Source organism: Desmodus rotundus, chromosome 6 (genome assembly GCF_022682495.2).
Source record: "Desmodus rotundus isolate HL8 chromosome 6, HLdesRot8A.1, whole genome shotgun sequence".
Classification (NCBI taxonomy): domain Eukaryota; kingdom Metazoa; phylum Chordata; class Mammalia; order Chiroptera; family Phyllostomidae; genus Desmodus; species Desmodus rotundus.
Window position 1 is genome coordinate 84,020,061 of NC_071392.1, and position 15,825 is coordinate 84,035,885.

General features: G+C 52.9%; 1 protein-coding gene and 1 long non-coding RNA gene across 2 annotated transcripts; one reads left to right on the forward strand and one right to left on the reverse strand.

The window, feature by feature from the left end:
• Positions 1-570: 570 nt before the first annotated feature.
• On the reverse strand, positions 571-3,548 carry LOC123479199 (uncharacterized). Its single transcript, XR_006654739.2, has 3 exons — positions 3,413-3,548; positions 2,008-2,104; positions 571-1,916 (listed from the first exon to the last, which is right to left on the reverse strand). It is a non-coding gene; the product is annotated as an uncharacterized lncRNA (long non-coding RNA).
• Positions 3,549-3,620: 72 nt separating this feature from the next.
• Positions 3,621-15,454, forward strand: ADCK2 (aarF domain containing kinase 2). Its single transcript, XM_024555049.4, has 8 exons — positions 3,621-4,828; positions 5,636-5,782; positions 8,442-8,570; positions 9,553-9,648; positions 11,807-12,058; positions 12,885-13,013; positions 13,897-13,950; positions 15,019-15,454. The coding sequence occupies exons 1-8, from the start codon at positions 3,896-3,898 to the stop codon at positions 15,157-15,159; spliced, it is 1,881 nt and encodes a 626-aa protein (XP_024410817.2). The 5' UTR covers positions 3,621-3,895; the 3' UTR covers positions 15,160-15,454.
• Positions 15,455-15,825: the final 371 nt, after the last annotated feature.

The window sequence follows — 15,825 nt, forward strand, 5'->3', positions numbered from 1 at the left end:
GTCACCACTGTCACTACCGTCACCAACACCACCACTGTCACTACCGTCACCAACACCACCACCTCCTCCACCACCACCACCTCCACGACCACTACCTCCACCACCACCACCTCTACGACTACTACCTCCAACACCTCCACCTCCACTACCTCCACCTCCATCACCAACACCACCACCTCCTCCACCACCATCACTACCTCCAACACTTCCACCTCCATCACTACTTCCACCACCTCCATCACTACCACCTCCACCTCCACCTCCACCACCTCCACCACCACCACCACCTCCACTACCACCATCACTACCTCCAACACCTCCACCTCCAACACCTCCATCACTAACACCTCCACCACCTCTACCACCTCCATCAACACCACCTCCACCACCACCTCCACCACCGTCACCTCCACTACCACCTCCACCTCCATCACCTCTACCACCATCACCTCCACCACCACCAGAAGGTCAATGGTTCTCAAGCTTTGTTCTTAGGACCAGAAGCATCAGAGTGGGAAATGTTTAGAAATGAAAATTTCAGGCCCCACTCCAGACTTAGAGGATCAGACACTGGTTACGGGGCAACCCTCAGGTGGATGCTGAAGTTAGGAACCACTGCTTTAGGTGAATTTTTAGGATGCCCTTAAGTCAGCCCTTCCGCAGTGTACCCTCCAAATTTGTGGAAGTATGCCTGCTGTATGAAGTAGGAAGAGAAACAAAACAACTTTTACTTCTCTAGGTAATACAAATAATGTTTGCTAACACTTACTGGCGCACTGTGCCTAACCGCATCAGTTTTGGCTTACTGTCTTTAAGAGCTTGGAGAGGCAAGTACTAGTCTTACCTGCATTTGATAAGAGAGGAGTGGAGGCCCCGAAAGATGAGGTAACTTGTCCCCAAGGTTATATAGGCTATGCAGAGGGAAATTGAACCCAGGCTTATTTAGCTCAGAATTTTGCTCTCAACTACTGTGAAAGATATTAATTGCCAGAATCATACATGCGAATGTATCAGACTTGTACAGCTTTAGTCAGACTCACTTCCCTAGTTAGCTTAAGAGGAAAACAGGCCCAGAAAGACTTGCCTGAGGCCACAGTGTTACCTTCCATTCAGTGGGCTAGAACCCTGGGCCTCTGGTCTTCAATACGCCCTTTGACGAATCAGAGATACATACAAGAACATTCCCCACACCTTTGGGACGGAGCGGGTAAATACCGGTAAATCAGTAGGAGGTTGGGAAGGGGATAATTAATGGCTGCTCATATTTGAAACCAGCGGTGGTAGGGATGACTTCTCTCTTGGGAACAGCAGAGGAGTCTGCAGCATCTTGTGGAAATGGGAAGTGGCTTACTGGTTAACAACCCAGGAGCAGCCAAAAGCCCCTTCCCACTGCTGTCTCTATCTGCAGTCTAGGTCCCCACATTTTCTGGCACTCCTGAGGGCTGCGGAGCGGCAGTCACACTTCCAGCAAGAGGAACCACATGTGGTCATGGGCTGTGTCCCTGCTTTTCTCTCCCCAGGGCTCCTTCCACTTGTGAGGCCCACGGATCACCCCTGGGCCGATTTTGGTGGAAGCCTCTCCCCTACGTGCAGGTGAAGGACTGCTTGTGTGGAGGTGCCTGTGGTTCCCAGGGTGGACAGCCTCAGAACCCCCACCGGCAGAGTGGAGAGTGGACCTCTGGGCCTGCCCTGGTTGCACTGCCTTATTTCCAAGCTCCCTCTCTCCCCACTTTGCTCTCTAGAACTGAAACCGGAAAAGACACTGGAGTACGGGCTGCCTGTCACTACCAAACCTAATAAGCAGAGACAGGGATTGAATCCTTACGGGAGCTTTATTCAGATGGCCGGCAATCTGAGAAGATGGCGGGTTCACACCCCAACAGACCATCTTGTCTTTTCTTTCCAGGTCAAGGTTTCTATAGCAGGGAATAAACAAGGTGCTGTGAGGGGTTTTGAAATTCAGGGAAAAGTTAATTGGATTAGAAAAAACAACTCCAGCATTCTCACCCTGGGCGGTGGGTGGTCTTTAGCTGTGTCCTGGGCAGTGGTCATCTCACCCCGGAGTATGATGGCTCAGGTATCATCTTGACTGCTTGCAGTCCTCCTGAGGAACGAAGGTGGAACTGTTATGGTCTCCTGGAGTCAGGGTGAGTTATACCTTCAGTTCCTGGAACAAAAGCTTTTACATGCATTGATTACTAAGCTTATTAGCTATTACTTAAACTAAAAATTTCCAACTTTTACGTCCCCTATCAGAACCACCTGACTTTCCTTTCGTTTCTTGAGGTTAAAACAAGCAAACGACCCCCTCCCCCAACAAAAACCCTCACACCTAACTCCTTCCTATTTCAGGGCTTTTTTCTTTGTCGGAACACCCTACCACCCCAAGGCCTCCCTTCCTCTCCAAGTTAGCCACATTCTATTGGTTCTCCCCGTTCTTCATTTCTTTCATGGCTCTTGCCACACATTGAAATTGTACACTGCGTTCCCGTGTGGTCTCCCTCATAAGTGGTCAGAGTAAAAGGGCAGGATGTGTGTCTTCACTCCGCAGCCCAGCAGGGTGCCTTGCTCAATGCATATTGTATTACCCGGCCTTGATACATATTACATTCAAATTAAGAAATATTTATGGCGCTCAATAAGTACCAGCTGAATGAACGAGCATGGCCTTTCAGGAGCCGTTCCCCAAGGTCCAAACACGTTCCCCAGATCGATGCAGCCTGGGACTCCCCCGCCCCTCATCACACTCAACTGAAACCCCTGCCGGTGTTCACAACCATCTTGCAATGCATGGCCTATTTCAGGGTTTCCACGCTCTTTGTAACGAAAGCTACGAAGATGTCAGAGGGAAGACAGATGCGCGCGGGGGAGGGGGCGAGCGCGGAGCCTGCGTTTGCGTTTCGTGTCAGATCTACCCGTGGGACCCAGGACCCTAGGCTCAGCTGTGCCGCAGCGGGTGTCCGCATCGCGTCCGCTTTAAGGGGCGGCGCCAGAGCTGGCGGGCGGGGCGCTCCCGGAAGACGCCCGCCGCGCCGCCTCTGCGTGCTAACCGCGGTCCTCCGCGCCTGATTCCCGGCCCTCTGCATCCGCTTCCAGCTATCGGCGCCGGATCCTCTGCCTTCACCATCTCCCCACTCTCGGTACTCCGATCCCAGGCTGTCCGCACCCAACTCCCAAGCTCTCGCACCCCGACCCTCTGCTCTCCCTCTCTCGCCCTTGGACCCCTGGCGCCCCGCGGGCCTCTGTGCTTCGACCCTTTGCAACACCTTGAACCCTACCCGACTCCACCCCCGTCCAGCCCCTCCGCACTCCGGCTATAGGCGGTGCCCAGCCACACCGCTGATCTCGTGCTGGCCCTGGCACGCGCGGTGACACCGCGGTCGCCCGACTCTGTTTCCGCCCGCGCGGCCACCTTGCGCAGGTCGCGTCCTCGCCCTGGGCCCGGCTTCGCATCTGGCTTGGCCCCTCAGGTTCTAACAGAGGATTCCGTTCTGAAAGTCCCCGTAGGCGCAGCTGGTCTCGGGCGAAGGCCGCCGGCAGCCTCAGACCTTGGGCCAAGGCCGTACCCGGCTCTGCTCCCTAGGCCGTGCTTGTCCCTACCCGAAGGGAGTGGGGCGTGGAGCCCGGAGGGACGGATGGGCCGTCCCCTCCGGCGGGCGAGGCGGGGCAGGGTTGTGCGGCCGAAAGGGGAGTGGGGCCCGGCCGGGGCGGGACAGGGTGCAGGACTAGGCTTAGACTACACATGAGCTGCGCCGGGTCAGGCAGCTGCCCCACTTTTGAGTGTAATACTCAGCTGTGGTCCTGGACTCAAGTCAGCCTTGCCGAAAGTGTGAACATAGGTAGGTGCCCTTTAAGTGGAGGGCAGGCAGCCTAGGCTGTGGAACTCTGGGAGAGGATGGTGACTCCCTGGCGCTTCTCTGTCAGGGTCTGCTTGTCATATCTAAGGGGTTTTGAGCTCAGAAAGGAACTCTGCCTTTTAAGACCCTCTGGATGCCCTCGAAATTCCAGACTCTGTTGGCTTCTGCTTGGCACTTTGCCCAAACTTGTCTCAGTGCATGGGGACATTGGTGAGGGGCCCCCTGAGAACGCGTGTCAGCGAAGGGCCAGCTGGAGTGACCTGGCTGAAAATGGGCTCCTGGAGAGAGTCTCCCCAGACGGATTGTGTGGCTCCCTCCTTCTTTACCTCCGCCTCGGGCTCCGAGCTGGGGCTCTCTTGGTGAAATTCTTCCCCCTCCTCCTACTCTACCCTCTAACCTACCTGGCTCCCAGCATCTCCAGCCTCTGGCTGCACCTGCTTCTGAAAGCCACGGAGACCTCAGGCCCAACATACATCAAACTGGGCCAGTGGGCCAGCACCCGGCGAGATCTCTTCTCAGAGGCCTTCTGTGCCCAGTTCTCCAAGCTGCACGTCCAGGTGACTCCGCACCCTTGGGCTCACACTGAGCACATCCTGCAGCAGGCATTTGGGGAGGACTGGGGGAAGGTCCTCTGCTTCGAGAAGCAGGAACCGGTGGGTTCAGGCTGCGTGGCCCAAGTGTACAAAGCACGTGCCAACCCTGACTTCCTGGAGAATGACAGCGTCCAGAGACTTGCCAAGGCCTCCCTGCTGCAGCCTTCTTCAGAAGCTGGGGCGCCTGCGGGGCTGAGAGAGCTCTTTGGGCACCTGGAGAAGGGGTGGTGGCCTCAAGGAAGTCTTGCTGACCAGTCATTTCTGGAAAGGCTGCTTCTCCCTAAAGCTGACCTGGTTGGATCGGCCGCGGTCATGTCTCAGGCCTTGGCACCTGCCCCCGCACCTCAACCATATCACCTCATCCCTGTGGCAGTGAAAGTAAGTGCTCTGATGTCTTCAGCGGGCCCTTCCTGTCTCTTAAATCTCTCTGACCCCTCGGAGCTACCCTAGACCAGGAACCCCTCCTTTGCAAATCACCCCACATTGCCTTCCATTGACTTGCATTAGCTTGACCATTATCTGGGTGCCTATGAGGTGTGAGCTGTTTTATTTCTTGGCTTGAGGGCGAGGTGGTGTGAACAGTCTGATGAAGGAAAAGGAAGAGGGTTTGGAGTTCGCTGCCTCTGCAGGCGGAGGAACCACAGCTGATCTACTACTCTGGGGTCAGGAGAAATCGGAGACAGGCAGGTCACACATGCTGTGGTGAGCCCAAGATGGCAGTGTTTGTTTTTAGAGGGGCTTTCTTCTCACTTCATGTCCTGTCACCCCGTCCGGGCGCCATCATTTCTTGCCCCACACTTTCCCATCCCCGTCTGGCACAACTCCGGGGGTCTGGCAGACACTAGCAGCAGGTACTACTGATGCGCTTTTACCACCTGGGAAAGGATCTGCCCACATTTCCCCAAGCACCTCATGGTGACTTTTAGGTACCCTTCGGGAGCCACTGACCTAAATTTAATGTATTTGGGAACAAAAAGCCCATTTATTCTCCCCAGGAAGCTAAGCATCTCCTCAGGGAAAGCACATGGAGTGAGGGAGGCAAGAGCATCCTGGGTGTGGGGACCACTTCCCCTTGGCTCTGAAGAGAAGCCAACTAGCTCTTTGAGGGTGGGATCCAGTCCTGGCTGAGTGAATGAACGTGCCTAACTGATCTCTCTGAGGTCTAGCTGTTCCTCTTTCTGGCAGGTGTTGCACCCTGGCCTGCTCTCTGAGGTGCGGAGGGACCTGCTGCTGATGAAGATGGGCAGCCGAGTCCTTGCACTTTTGCCAGGAATCAAGTGGCTTAGCTTGCCTGAGATAGTGGAGGAATTTGAGAAGCTCATGGTTCAACAGGTGAATTCTCCTTCCCTCAGTTATAAATAGCATTTCACAGAGTTCTTGCCATTAACAGCTATTTAGTAAATGCTGAATGAATGAGTATTTCCCTGTAGGTCATGGCTAGTATGGTATGTTAGTCAGGGTAAGTAACACTAGTCAATATAACAAAGAACACCCACATCTCAGTACTTAATGCAACAAGGTTATTGCTTAGTATCAAAGTTCCATGCAGGTGAACTGAAGGGGAGAGAGGAAACTCTACTGCATAGCTACTTAGGGACCAATTTCCTCTCAAGTTTGGCACTGCCATCTTCAACATGTGTCATGGAGGGTCAGTGTGGATTTGGGAGAAAAACCATAGAGGACCATGTGAGAGATTTTGTGGCCAGGCGTGGAAATGATGAACATCACTTCTTCCTAGTCTACAGGTTAGCTTTAATCACAGAGGCCCTGCAAGGGTGCTTGGGAAGTACAGCCTTCTTAGTGCCTGGGAGAAAAGTGAAATCATTCTGGTGGAACATACAATGTTATCTCTGAGTGCCACAATCAAAGGCTGGACTCCAGGGTGATAAGAATGATCAGCGAAGTCACACGCTGTGCCTTTGTTTTGCTTTGTTCCCAGGGCTTTTGAGTAGACAAGGACCGCCTCCCTGTCCAGGGCCTTGGGTCACCTGTTAAGTAGCCAGACTAGGTAAACGCCCTTTGGGGGCCATCGCAGCTCCAAGTAGGCATCTGCCCTGGCTCTCTGTTGGTAGTGCAGAAATCGGCAGACTTTCAGAAGCAGTGTGGCAGACTTTCGGAGACAGTGTGCCAAGTCCTCATTTAGGTCCTGGGATATAAGGTTTTAAGTCCAAGGGATGTGTTTTAGTGTTTAGAAGTCTTTGCTTTATGCTATGGAGTAGTGTAGTTTTGATAACAAAAGAAAATTAAATAGCTTATATTTCAATAACCATCTCTGCATTAATTACTCTCAGTTCTGAGCTTCAGTTCCCCTTCTAGAAGTCCAATAGACATCATGGGGTCCCATCAGACTGAACTCAGATCTCTATCTCACCCCATTTTGCCTACTAGTTGTGTCCAGCAGTCCTCTCACATTCCCAGGCTTGAAAGCTTAGAGTCTGGTGTCTGCGTGGGAGTCTGTTAGAAGCTGGTGAACTAAGAACGAGTGTGCTTTTCCCACCCATAGGGATCTATTGTAGGCAGAGGGGGTTGACCTATCAATAGCTGCATGTAGAGTTTGATTGGAGGTATAGTAGGAGTCTCTACAGGTTCAGTTGGGGCTCAAGAGGAAAGTGGTCCTTCTATCCTGAGGGTCAAGGCTCCCTTGGCTCGAATTGGGTATTTACAGTTGGACCATATAGGGGGAAGACATTCCAATCAGAGAGACCAAGGAAGGTAAAGAAGGGGGGTAGGTCAGGCAGCCTGGGGAGTTTGGCACCATACAGATTGGGTGAAGCTGGAGTTTGGAGTGGTAGAGGAAGGGAGAGGCATGAAAGATGGACCTGAAGAGAGAAGTGGGGGCCAGACCATGACCTCCCCCTTGAATGTCATTCTAAAGAATTTAGGCTTCATTCTGAAGATAGTAGGGGCACCAGCAGATGGAGAGGGGCATCTCCCGGAGAGGGAAGACTGGGTGGGGGGAGGGAGCCCAGCTCAGACACATCTGTTAGGGTTCAGGTGAGTGCCTGTGAGCCCCCTGGGAGTGGCAGTGGGTGGAGGAGGACAGCAGACCTGAGAGCAGTTAGTTAGGTCAGCGCAGAGTCGATGGCACTGAGTGCTGATGGGTGTAGAGGGTAAGAGAAGGAGTCATCCACAGTGGCTCTTGGGTGACGGGGTGCGTGTGGGTGTGTGTGAAAGTAAATCCTGTTTAGACACTAAGGTCAAGGGTGTCTGGACTTCCACAGGGCAATGCCTAGATGTACATGAATGTAAGTCTGGAGACTGGTAGAGGAGGACTGGACTGGAGGTCAAGGTTCTGTCATCAGGAGGTGCTAGCTGAGGGCGTGAGGGGCTAGAGAGAGAGGGCAAAAGTTGGTGAAGGTTAGGAGCTGAGACACATCAGTGTCTGTGGGACACCTGAGGAAGAATGGCCGGGAGGCCAGGCCCAGACAGGGCAGCTGCAAGGCGGGGGTAGAAGCTTGGAGAGTGAAGAGAAGAGTGGGTCAGGAAGAATGAGGTTGTAGATTTAATTAGGACAAAAGTGGGACCGGGTCCTTGAGCCTGGCAAGTGGAAGGCTTGGTGAGTTTGGGGGAACAGTGTTGGTGCAGCAGGGTGGAGGGCAGAGTGGGTGGGAGGGAGCTTTGACCAAGGGAAAGGGCTGGAGGGTAGGCTAGTGAGGGCAGCGCCTGGAGAGGCCACAAAGCCCCCTGGGAGATGGGGGGCATCCACCGGCTGGTGGGAAGGGGGTGGGCAGAGAAGGAAGAGCCGAGAAGCTGGAAGCCACGGTACTGTGAAGGTGTCTGCTGTCCTAGTGTAGAGGAGTTTGCGGGGAAGTTCAGGACTTTCGGGGAGGCCTTTAGTCAGAGAATGCCTCCTCCCATGTCCCTGGGGAGCTGTGCGGGAGGAGCAGGAGAAGGCAGGGGACTCTCCTGACTTGTTAGGTCTTTGGCAGTTGAGATGTTGCGATCCCTGTGCCCCAACCACCCCTTACCTTTTCTCTCCGTTTCCCTGTAGATCGACCTGCGCTACGAAGCTCGGAACCTGGAACACTTCCAGTGCAACTTCCTGAACGTGACATCTGTCAGATTCCCCACCCCCCTGCATCCCTTCGTCACCAGGGATGTTTTGGTGGAGACATATGAAGTAAGAGTCCGAACTCACCTGGCCGTGCCTTTCACTCACAGCTGGGCAGTCTCCGTGTCACCCGAAGGCTTTAGTCTGAAAAGACAGGAGCCAAGAGCATGCGATTATTACATGTGAGAGGAGCTTGCATGTGCCGCGAGGGTGGGCAGGGGTACAGCGAGGTGGCTGAGTGGCCTTGGACTTTGTGGATGTGAAAATCCGCTCTGCCACTTTATATGCTGGGTGACTTTAGCTTCCTCATGTATGACAGCTGGCCACTGCTCCTGCCTCAGAGGGGTGTCCCAGGAGTCAGGGACACATTGAATGCAGAGTGCCCTCAGCTAGAGTTTGCAGAGAGGAAGTGCTTAACAGGTGTTTGTGTCATGTCCCTGGCCTTAGCAGTCTCCTGGTCTGGCCCCCTCTGCAAAGATGGTAATATGACATCCAGGGAAGTGACGCCACCTCCCAACGTTACTAAGCTGTGCGACCCTGAGCAAGCTACTTATACTCTCTGGGCTTTAGTTCTTTAATTTGTTAATTAGGGATAACAAGATCACAGTGGGCTGCTCTGACAATTAAATAACTAATCTATATGAAATGCTTATTTGCTAGTTCCCCTTTCTGCTCCCCCCACCCTTTTTTTCCATTTTCCTGCTCAGGGTCACAGTACTCATTCATGGCTCTCTAGGCTGACTCTTGACTAGCTGAGTAGCTCTCCGGGGCCTGTTCCTGTCTCTTCCCACCACACGGCAGCGTCCTGACCTGTGGGTGGCAGAGTCAGCGGGCTGCCTCTCTAATAAACCTGTGGGACTTAATTTTCCTTTGAGAAATGGAAGGGAAGGGAAACGTAAAAGTTAAAATCAACTTGTGGGCAACAGACTCATACAGGTTCTAAGAAAGGAAGAGCTCTTTGGGTCGACAGGAAGGGAACACCATGTGCCCTGTGGGGCTGAGGAGCAGGGCTGTCCAGGGTAAAGCTGTCCCCTCCCTGATTTTCTCAAAGGAGAGCGTGCCAGTGTCCAGTTACCAGCAGGCAGGGATTCCCGTGGACTTGAAGAGGAAGATTGCTCGGCTGGGGATCAACATGCTCCTGAAGATGGTAAGCTCACGGGCTGGGAGAGGGTGCTGAGGCCCAGCATGTGGGGAAATGGCAGGGACCCTGCTCAGCTACCCTGGGTGGAGGGCAAGCCAAGTGTAGAGTCTACTCTAGAAATAGCTGAGCCTACAAGATACCCGTTCACCCTACAGCTCTCTGCTATGCACGTTCTCAGTGGCTTGCGCTCCGTCACCTTGCAAGGTGCTGTGGGAAGGGCCTGCCCAAGTTGTCTACAAACAGCCTAAGACAATATCATATGTTACATGTTGCTTCATTCATTCGTTCAGCGAGTATTTATTGAGCGCTTGCTACGCGCCAGGCAGTGCTGGCTCTACAGTAGTGAGCAAAACAGACGTGGTTACAGCGTGCACAGAACTACCGTTTAGTGGGAAGACCAGCCATGAGTAAGTCAATTATATGTAGGGTAAGTACAGGTACCAGAGGATCATTTAAGAGGGGCCTGTCCCAGCCCAGAGATTTACTCAGGAAGTGGCTCCATCTCAGCTGGGATGTGAAGGAAGTCTAGGCGTCACCCATGAGAGGACGGCCTGGCAATGATTTAATGAACTGATACTTAGAAAAGGACATGGTGAGCCCTGAGCAATGTCAGTTATCAGTGCATCAGCAGTAATAGTAGCAACCCGGCACTGGGGCAGCTCACGTGCAGGAGCACAGCATCGTCTAGGGTCTGAGGTCTTCCTGGTGGTTGGCACAGAAGAGTGGTTGAGGGGTGGGTGGATGGCAGGGTCTAGGCTGGATAGGCAGGATGAGTGCCCAGGCCTGGAGGGTGCAGAATTGGGGTAAGAAGGCACCAGGTGTGTGGTCTGAGAGCGGGAGGAAAGAACGGATAACAGAGAAGGAGCCATGGGGCCCGAGGTGAGCAGGATGGTGGTGTGGTGCAAGCTGACGGCGAGGTGGAGGCTGTAAGCATCCCTGCAGAGAGGCAGCCGACTCCACCCCCAGCCCAGGGTCCATGGGTGTTGAGGGTCAGCAGCCCCCACCCACGGGGCTCCTGGGGAAGTGAGGTTGTCATGGGAGAGCCAGGTTTCCACTTGTCAGTGCAGTGGAAGCTTAGTGGGCAGAGGACTTTGTCCCCAATAACAGGGCTCCAACGGGCACTGTGGGGGAGGGGAGGACACAGAAGGGAGGCCAGGGGAGAAGCCCAGTAAGCAGCACTCAGGAGTGGGGAGATCACGGGGCGGGGGGGGGGGGGCTTCCATCTCCTGGGATCAAGGATGGGGGCATAGGCCCCGAGGGGATGAGCTGACAGCAAGGTGCCAGGAGGTTTGGAAACAGGGTCACGTACTAGTAGCTTCCCCAGTTCCTAGGATTTTCACCCAGGTAGCAGCAGCCTCTGACCAGCAAAGCCAGGATCTGGACTGGGAGGGGCTCTGGCCTGTGTCCAGGAGGGCTCTGTGCCAGCCAGAAGGAGTTTCCTGAGTGCCTCTCCAGAAGCGGCTGCTCTGCACCTCCACACTAGATTTCTCCTTCTTCCCCTTCCAGAAAGATTGCTGGTGGTTTCTCTGACCACTGAGGTGACCTCTCACGGGAGGCAGATTTCTGTTCCACAAACTCAAGCCTGACTTCCTGTCTGTCACAGTCCCTGGGGCTTTCCTTCCTGCTTAGCGGGTTCAAAGCCATTTCTCCCCGCCTGCCCAATGCTGGGTGCCAGGAGGTGGTCGTCAGTTTCAGTGTTAGACGTCACTGTGTGGACACATGGAGGTAATGGAGGGCAAGTCTGACTCAGGAAATATTTGAAATAAAGGAAGTTCCATGAAGTTTAAGAGCAGAGAGGTGTGGGGAAAAATCTTTAAACAGTGAGTAGGTGCTTATTTTAATTTGAATATTAACAGCTTGAATCATAGAGTAAAAATAAGTCTTTCTGAAATGCAGCACAGTCTTTGATTTTTTATGTTTCCTATAATCTTTTTTAATGCTCTTGACTTGGAAAATAACTTTTCTCTTGAAAACCCACCTGGCCTGTCCCTTTACAAGTTCTGAACTGATGACATCAAACAATGAGGCTTTATCACAGGCACACTTCTCTGCTGCTCATCACTGGGAGCAAACTGTCACCCTGGCAGCTTTTCCCACGCGTGGCCTGGTGGTGATGGGGCAGTGAGGACTGACTTAGCCCTGAAGAGTGCTGATCTCTTTCCAGATATTTGTGGACAACTTTGTCCATGCAGACCTTCACCCTGGGAACATCCTGGTCCAGGGTGCCGATGGTCTTTCTGAGAGCCAAGAGGCACGGCTGCAGCCGGTGGATGTCTGTGACGCGCTGGTGGTGTCCATGACTCCTGCACGGTGCCCGCTGCGCCTGGTGCTCCTGGATGCTGGCATCGTGGCTGAGCTGCAGGCCGCGGACCTCAGGAACTTCCGGGCAGTTTTCATGGCTGTGGCGATGGGGCAGGTGAGACCCACTGGGCCCTCGGGAGTTGGGCCCAAATCTTTTAGGCTCTTGAGAACTTCAGGGCTCCTCAGCCTTCGTCACTCTGGTAAATGTCCACGTCTGCCAAAGGTGCTCCTGACAGAAACGTCATGGGTCTGTAGTCAGAACGGGCTGGTGCCTGTGCCTGAGGCCAGTTCCAAACAGGTTTAGGATAGGAAGAAACGCCTCCTTCCCAAATGCCACTGTGTAGTTTGTGTGGTACTTTCTTGTCCTCCCTCAGCAAGCACATAGGTGGACACTAGGAAGGCTGGCTCCTGCTCAGGAGGCTTCTGAGGGGCGAACAGAGGCTTCAGCCTGAGCCAGTGTAAAGTGTCCCCTGGGTCACAGTGGCAGGTAGGGTGGGACGTGTTCCCCTGCACGAGTTTGGGTGGAAGAAGGAGGTCACAGCCCGAGGAGGGACAGCTTGACCCCTGGGGCAGTGCTGTGGGAAGTGAAAGGCATTAGCAGTAACCACCAGGGCAGATGGGTATTTGGGACCAAGGAGGCTTTGGTCAGAGGGTAGCCTGGATGGAGGAGGAGCGAGAAGGCCCTGCACAGAGGCTGGGCCAGCTGTGAGGAAGAAATTTTGTCGGGGCAGAAAGGGAGCCCAGGAGGACAGCATGGCTGGTCCAGCCGGGTGGCAGGTCCTGGTGGCTCTGATGCCAAGCTGGTTGGTCAGCAGTGGCCAAAGTTAGGACAGTAGAAGAGTTAGGTGGAAACAACTAGGACATGGAGAAGTTTGGGCTGAGCACCTAGTTCTGTGTCCTCCTGACTCTATGGAAAGTTTCTCTTCTTTTGCATCTTCCAGGGCCAAAGAGTGGCTGAGCTCATCCTGCATCACGCTCGGGCCAATGAGTGCAGAGACGTGGAGCGATTCAAGGCTGAGATGGCCACACTGGTGACCCAGGCCAGGAAGGACACCATCACCCTCGAAAAGGTGAGCAGGCCACTCGAGGGGCAGGGGCCTTGCTCTTGCCCTTGGACAGAACAGACCCCAAGTTGAAGGGGGACCTTTTAATGGGAAGATGTCTCGAGGGGGTTTGAGTTTTAGGGCAGATAAAGAACAAACCTTTCCTCTGCCCACATCTCCCAGGTGGGAGGAGGCCCACTGACATCTCTGGCTCTCGAGTGGTCCTTGGCCAGGTTCTTCAGGGTGGCTGCTGGGGCAGTATTTATAGTGTCGCACCCCTCCCTGTCTGGGGTGTAGCTGTTTTCTTGTTTTGGAGCTCAGCCAAGCTTGGAGGGAGAGACGACCAAGGTCTCTGAGTGGCCCAAGGACTTACCTCACACTCACCTCCTCTATTTAGACCTGAGCCAGAGCCCAATTTGTATCTTACACTCAGTTCTAGGAAACTGACTGTTTTCTCCCCAAGTTCAGGGTCTACACAGCAGGATCAAGTCAGAGTAAGCAGGGGCCATGGGCAATGAGGAGCGGCAGCTGGCGCCCAGGCACTACCAATCTCCCTTATTTAGTATGTGCTGTGGGTAGACTCGCACAGGGGTAGCCGGGCCTCCTGGCCTCTTCCTGGAAGGAGTCTTTGCATTCAGCCTCCTCATAATTGAAATGGGAGTTGGGTTTGTACATGTGCAGTCCTTCTGGAGTTTGTCAATCAGTCCCTTTTCACTCACTGGTGTGTGTGTCTGTGTGTGAGAGAGAATGTGTGTCAGTGTGTGAGAGAGAAAGAGAGAGAGACAAGGGGAGAGAAAGAGAGAGAGGTTGGTGGGATGTGGGCAGGATAGGGGCCTAGAAGGGACAGAAGTGGTGCCAGGGCCTCCACACTCTAGGTCTGCAGTCAGCTTTATTTTATTCTCTTTTTCAGCTTCAAGTTTCCAGCCTTCTCTCGAGCGTCTTTAAGTTACTGATGACTCACAAGGTGAGGCCCCAGGCCGAGCTGAGCCTCTGTGCTCTGGTCAGCCTGGAGGGAGCTGTCTGGGGAGGCCGGTGGGTGGCCACAGAGTGGTGAGGAGTACTTCTCTCTAAGAGCTCTTGTTTTTGAGAACATTCTCCATCCCAATTGAGTAGCGTGAAGAGTGCTGCCCTGGGTACTCACTACATCCAGCACACTGTTGCCACACTGTCGGTCTGTGTCTCTGTCAGACTCTGCCATCCAAGCATCTATGATACTGAGTGGTGGAAAAATGGATTTACAAATGTGAAAAGTCTAACTAAAGCTTTCATGCCCTTTCCCTCCTCCGTTCACGCTAACGATGCTTGGTTAAGCTCAGTCATCTCTTTCCTGTGTGGTATGAAGTCCTGGGGTTCAGTGTGGCCCGAGGGGAGGTGCCTCTTGTGCTGGTGTGTTCAGAGACCCCGGCACGGCTGTCCTGGCCATTGCCTCCTGTCCCCTGTCCTCTGGAGGAAGGTAGTCTCAAAGTTCTTCACCTTGGCCCTTGTCTGTCTCCTTGTGATGAAGTGTGGCCTTGGGCTATTCTTCAAAGTAAAGCTGCCAGCCAAGGGTATAAGGAATTGAGGGCAGGGAAGATTCTTGTCCGAAGGTGGACTTTTCCATTGTTTCTCTTGAGGTTCTGGGATCCGATAATGAAATACTGCATGGAAGAGGCAGCCATTTGTCAAGGATTGTAACATAGAATTAAGAGTCAGAGAGTTGGCTGGTCAGAAGAATGGCCCTTATTTAGATTTGTAATTTCCGATATATCTCTGAGATACTAGTTTTATTATTTTAAAGTCATACATGTGCTGTATATGAACACACACACGTCTCCCCCCGAATTTTTCCATAGTAATACTAGTAGATGGGAGGCTGGGTGGGTAGATGAGACGGTGGGGAAAACGATGGGGTAGGGAAGAGAATGCTTCATGGACAGTAAACACCACACGGGTGGGTACAAGAGGCTGAGAGCGGACAGCAACATGAACTCTCTCCAGAACTCTCTCTCTATACCCACGGGCTGTGGAAAGAACCACTTATTTTCTGTTTCAGGTGAAACTTGAGAGCAACTTTGCCTCCGTTGTGTTTGCCATCATGGTGCTAGAGGGGCTTGGCCGCTCGCTGGACCCCAAACTGGACATCCTGGAGGCAGCAAGGCCCTTCCTGCTGAAAGGACTAGTGTCTTCCCCCTGACTATGGCTGTGGGTGTGCTGTGGCCTCCATCTCATCTGAGAACTGAAGGCCACTCCCAACAGCCTCTCCTGGGGCAGCTGGAACATTTATAAATCGGAATGTGTGGAGGGCAGACCGTTGTTTTTCACTCTGATTGGCTTTAGGCACCTGTTTAAACAGCTTTGGGTTATTTGGGGAAGTAAAGGGAGGGAAGGATCCTATCCATTCAGTTGTAGGAGCTGGGCCTGGTGGGAGACTCTATTTCAGGGAAAAGGTTCTGTGGAGGAGGACAAATAAACTTAAATTATTTTGTTTTCTTCTTTTTCTCTCTTCTCTTCTTCACCCTCTGTACTGCCTCATCAGGTGGGTCCCCCTGGACTCTGAGAATTAGGTTAGGAAATGTCACAGAATCCTATAGACCCATGACTTCCAATTTTTAAACGTACTCTCATTGGTAAGAAGTTGAATGCATTTATGTACACATACATATATAATTTATTTATAAACTTTATAACTTTATACAGGTGATATACCACCACTAGCAAATATCTGGAGGTACAATATATACTTAGGGCAAATTTCATTGTACTCCAAATTATTTTCTTTATACTTTTAAACATTTTTTGCCGACTTCTTGCTAAATTTTATCACAAGGTGAAAAAGGAAAGCAATATTAAATGTGGCTGC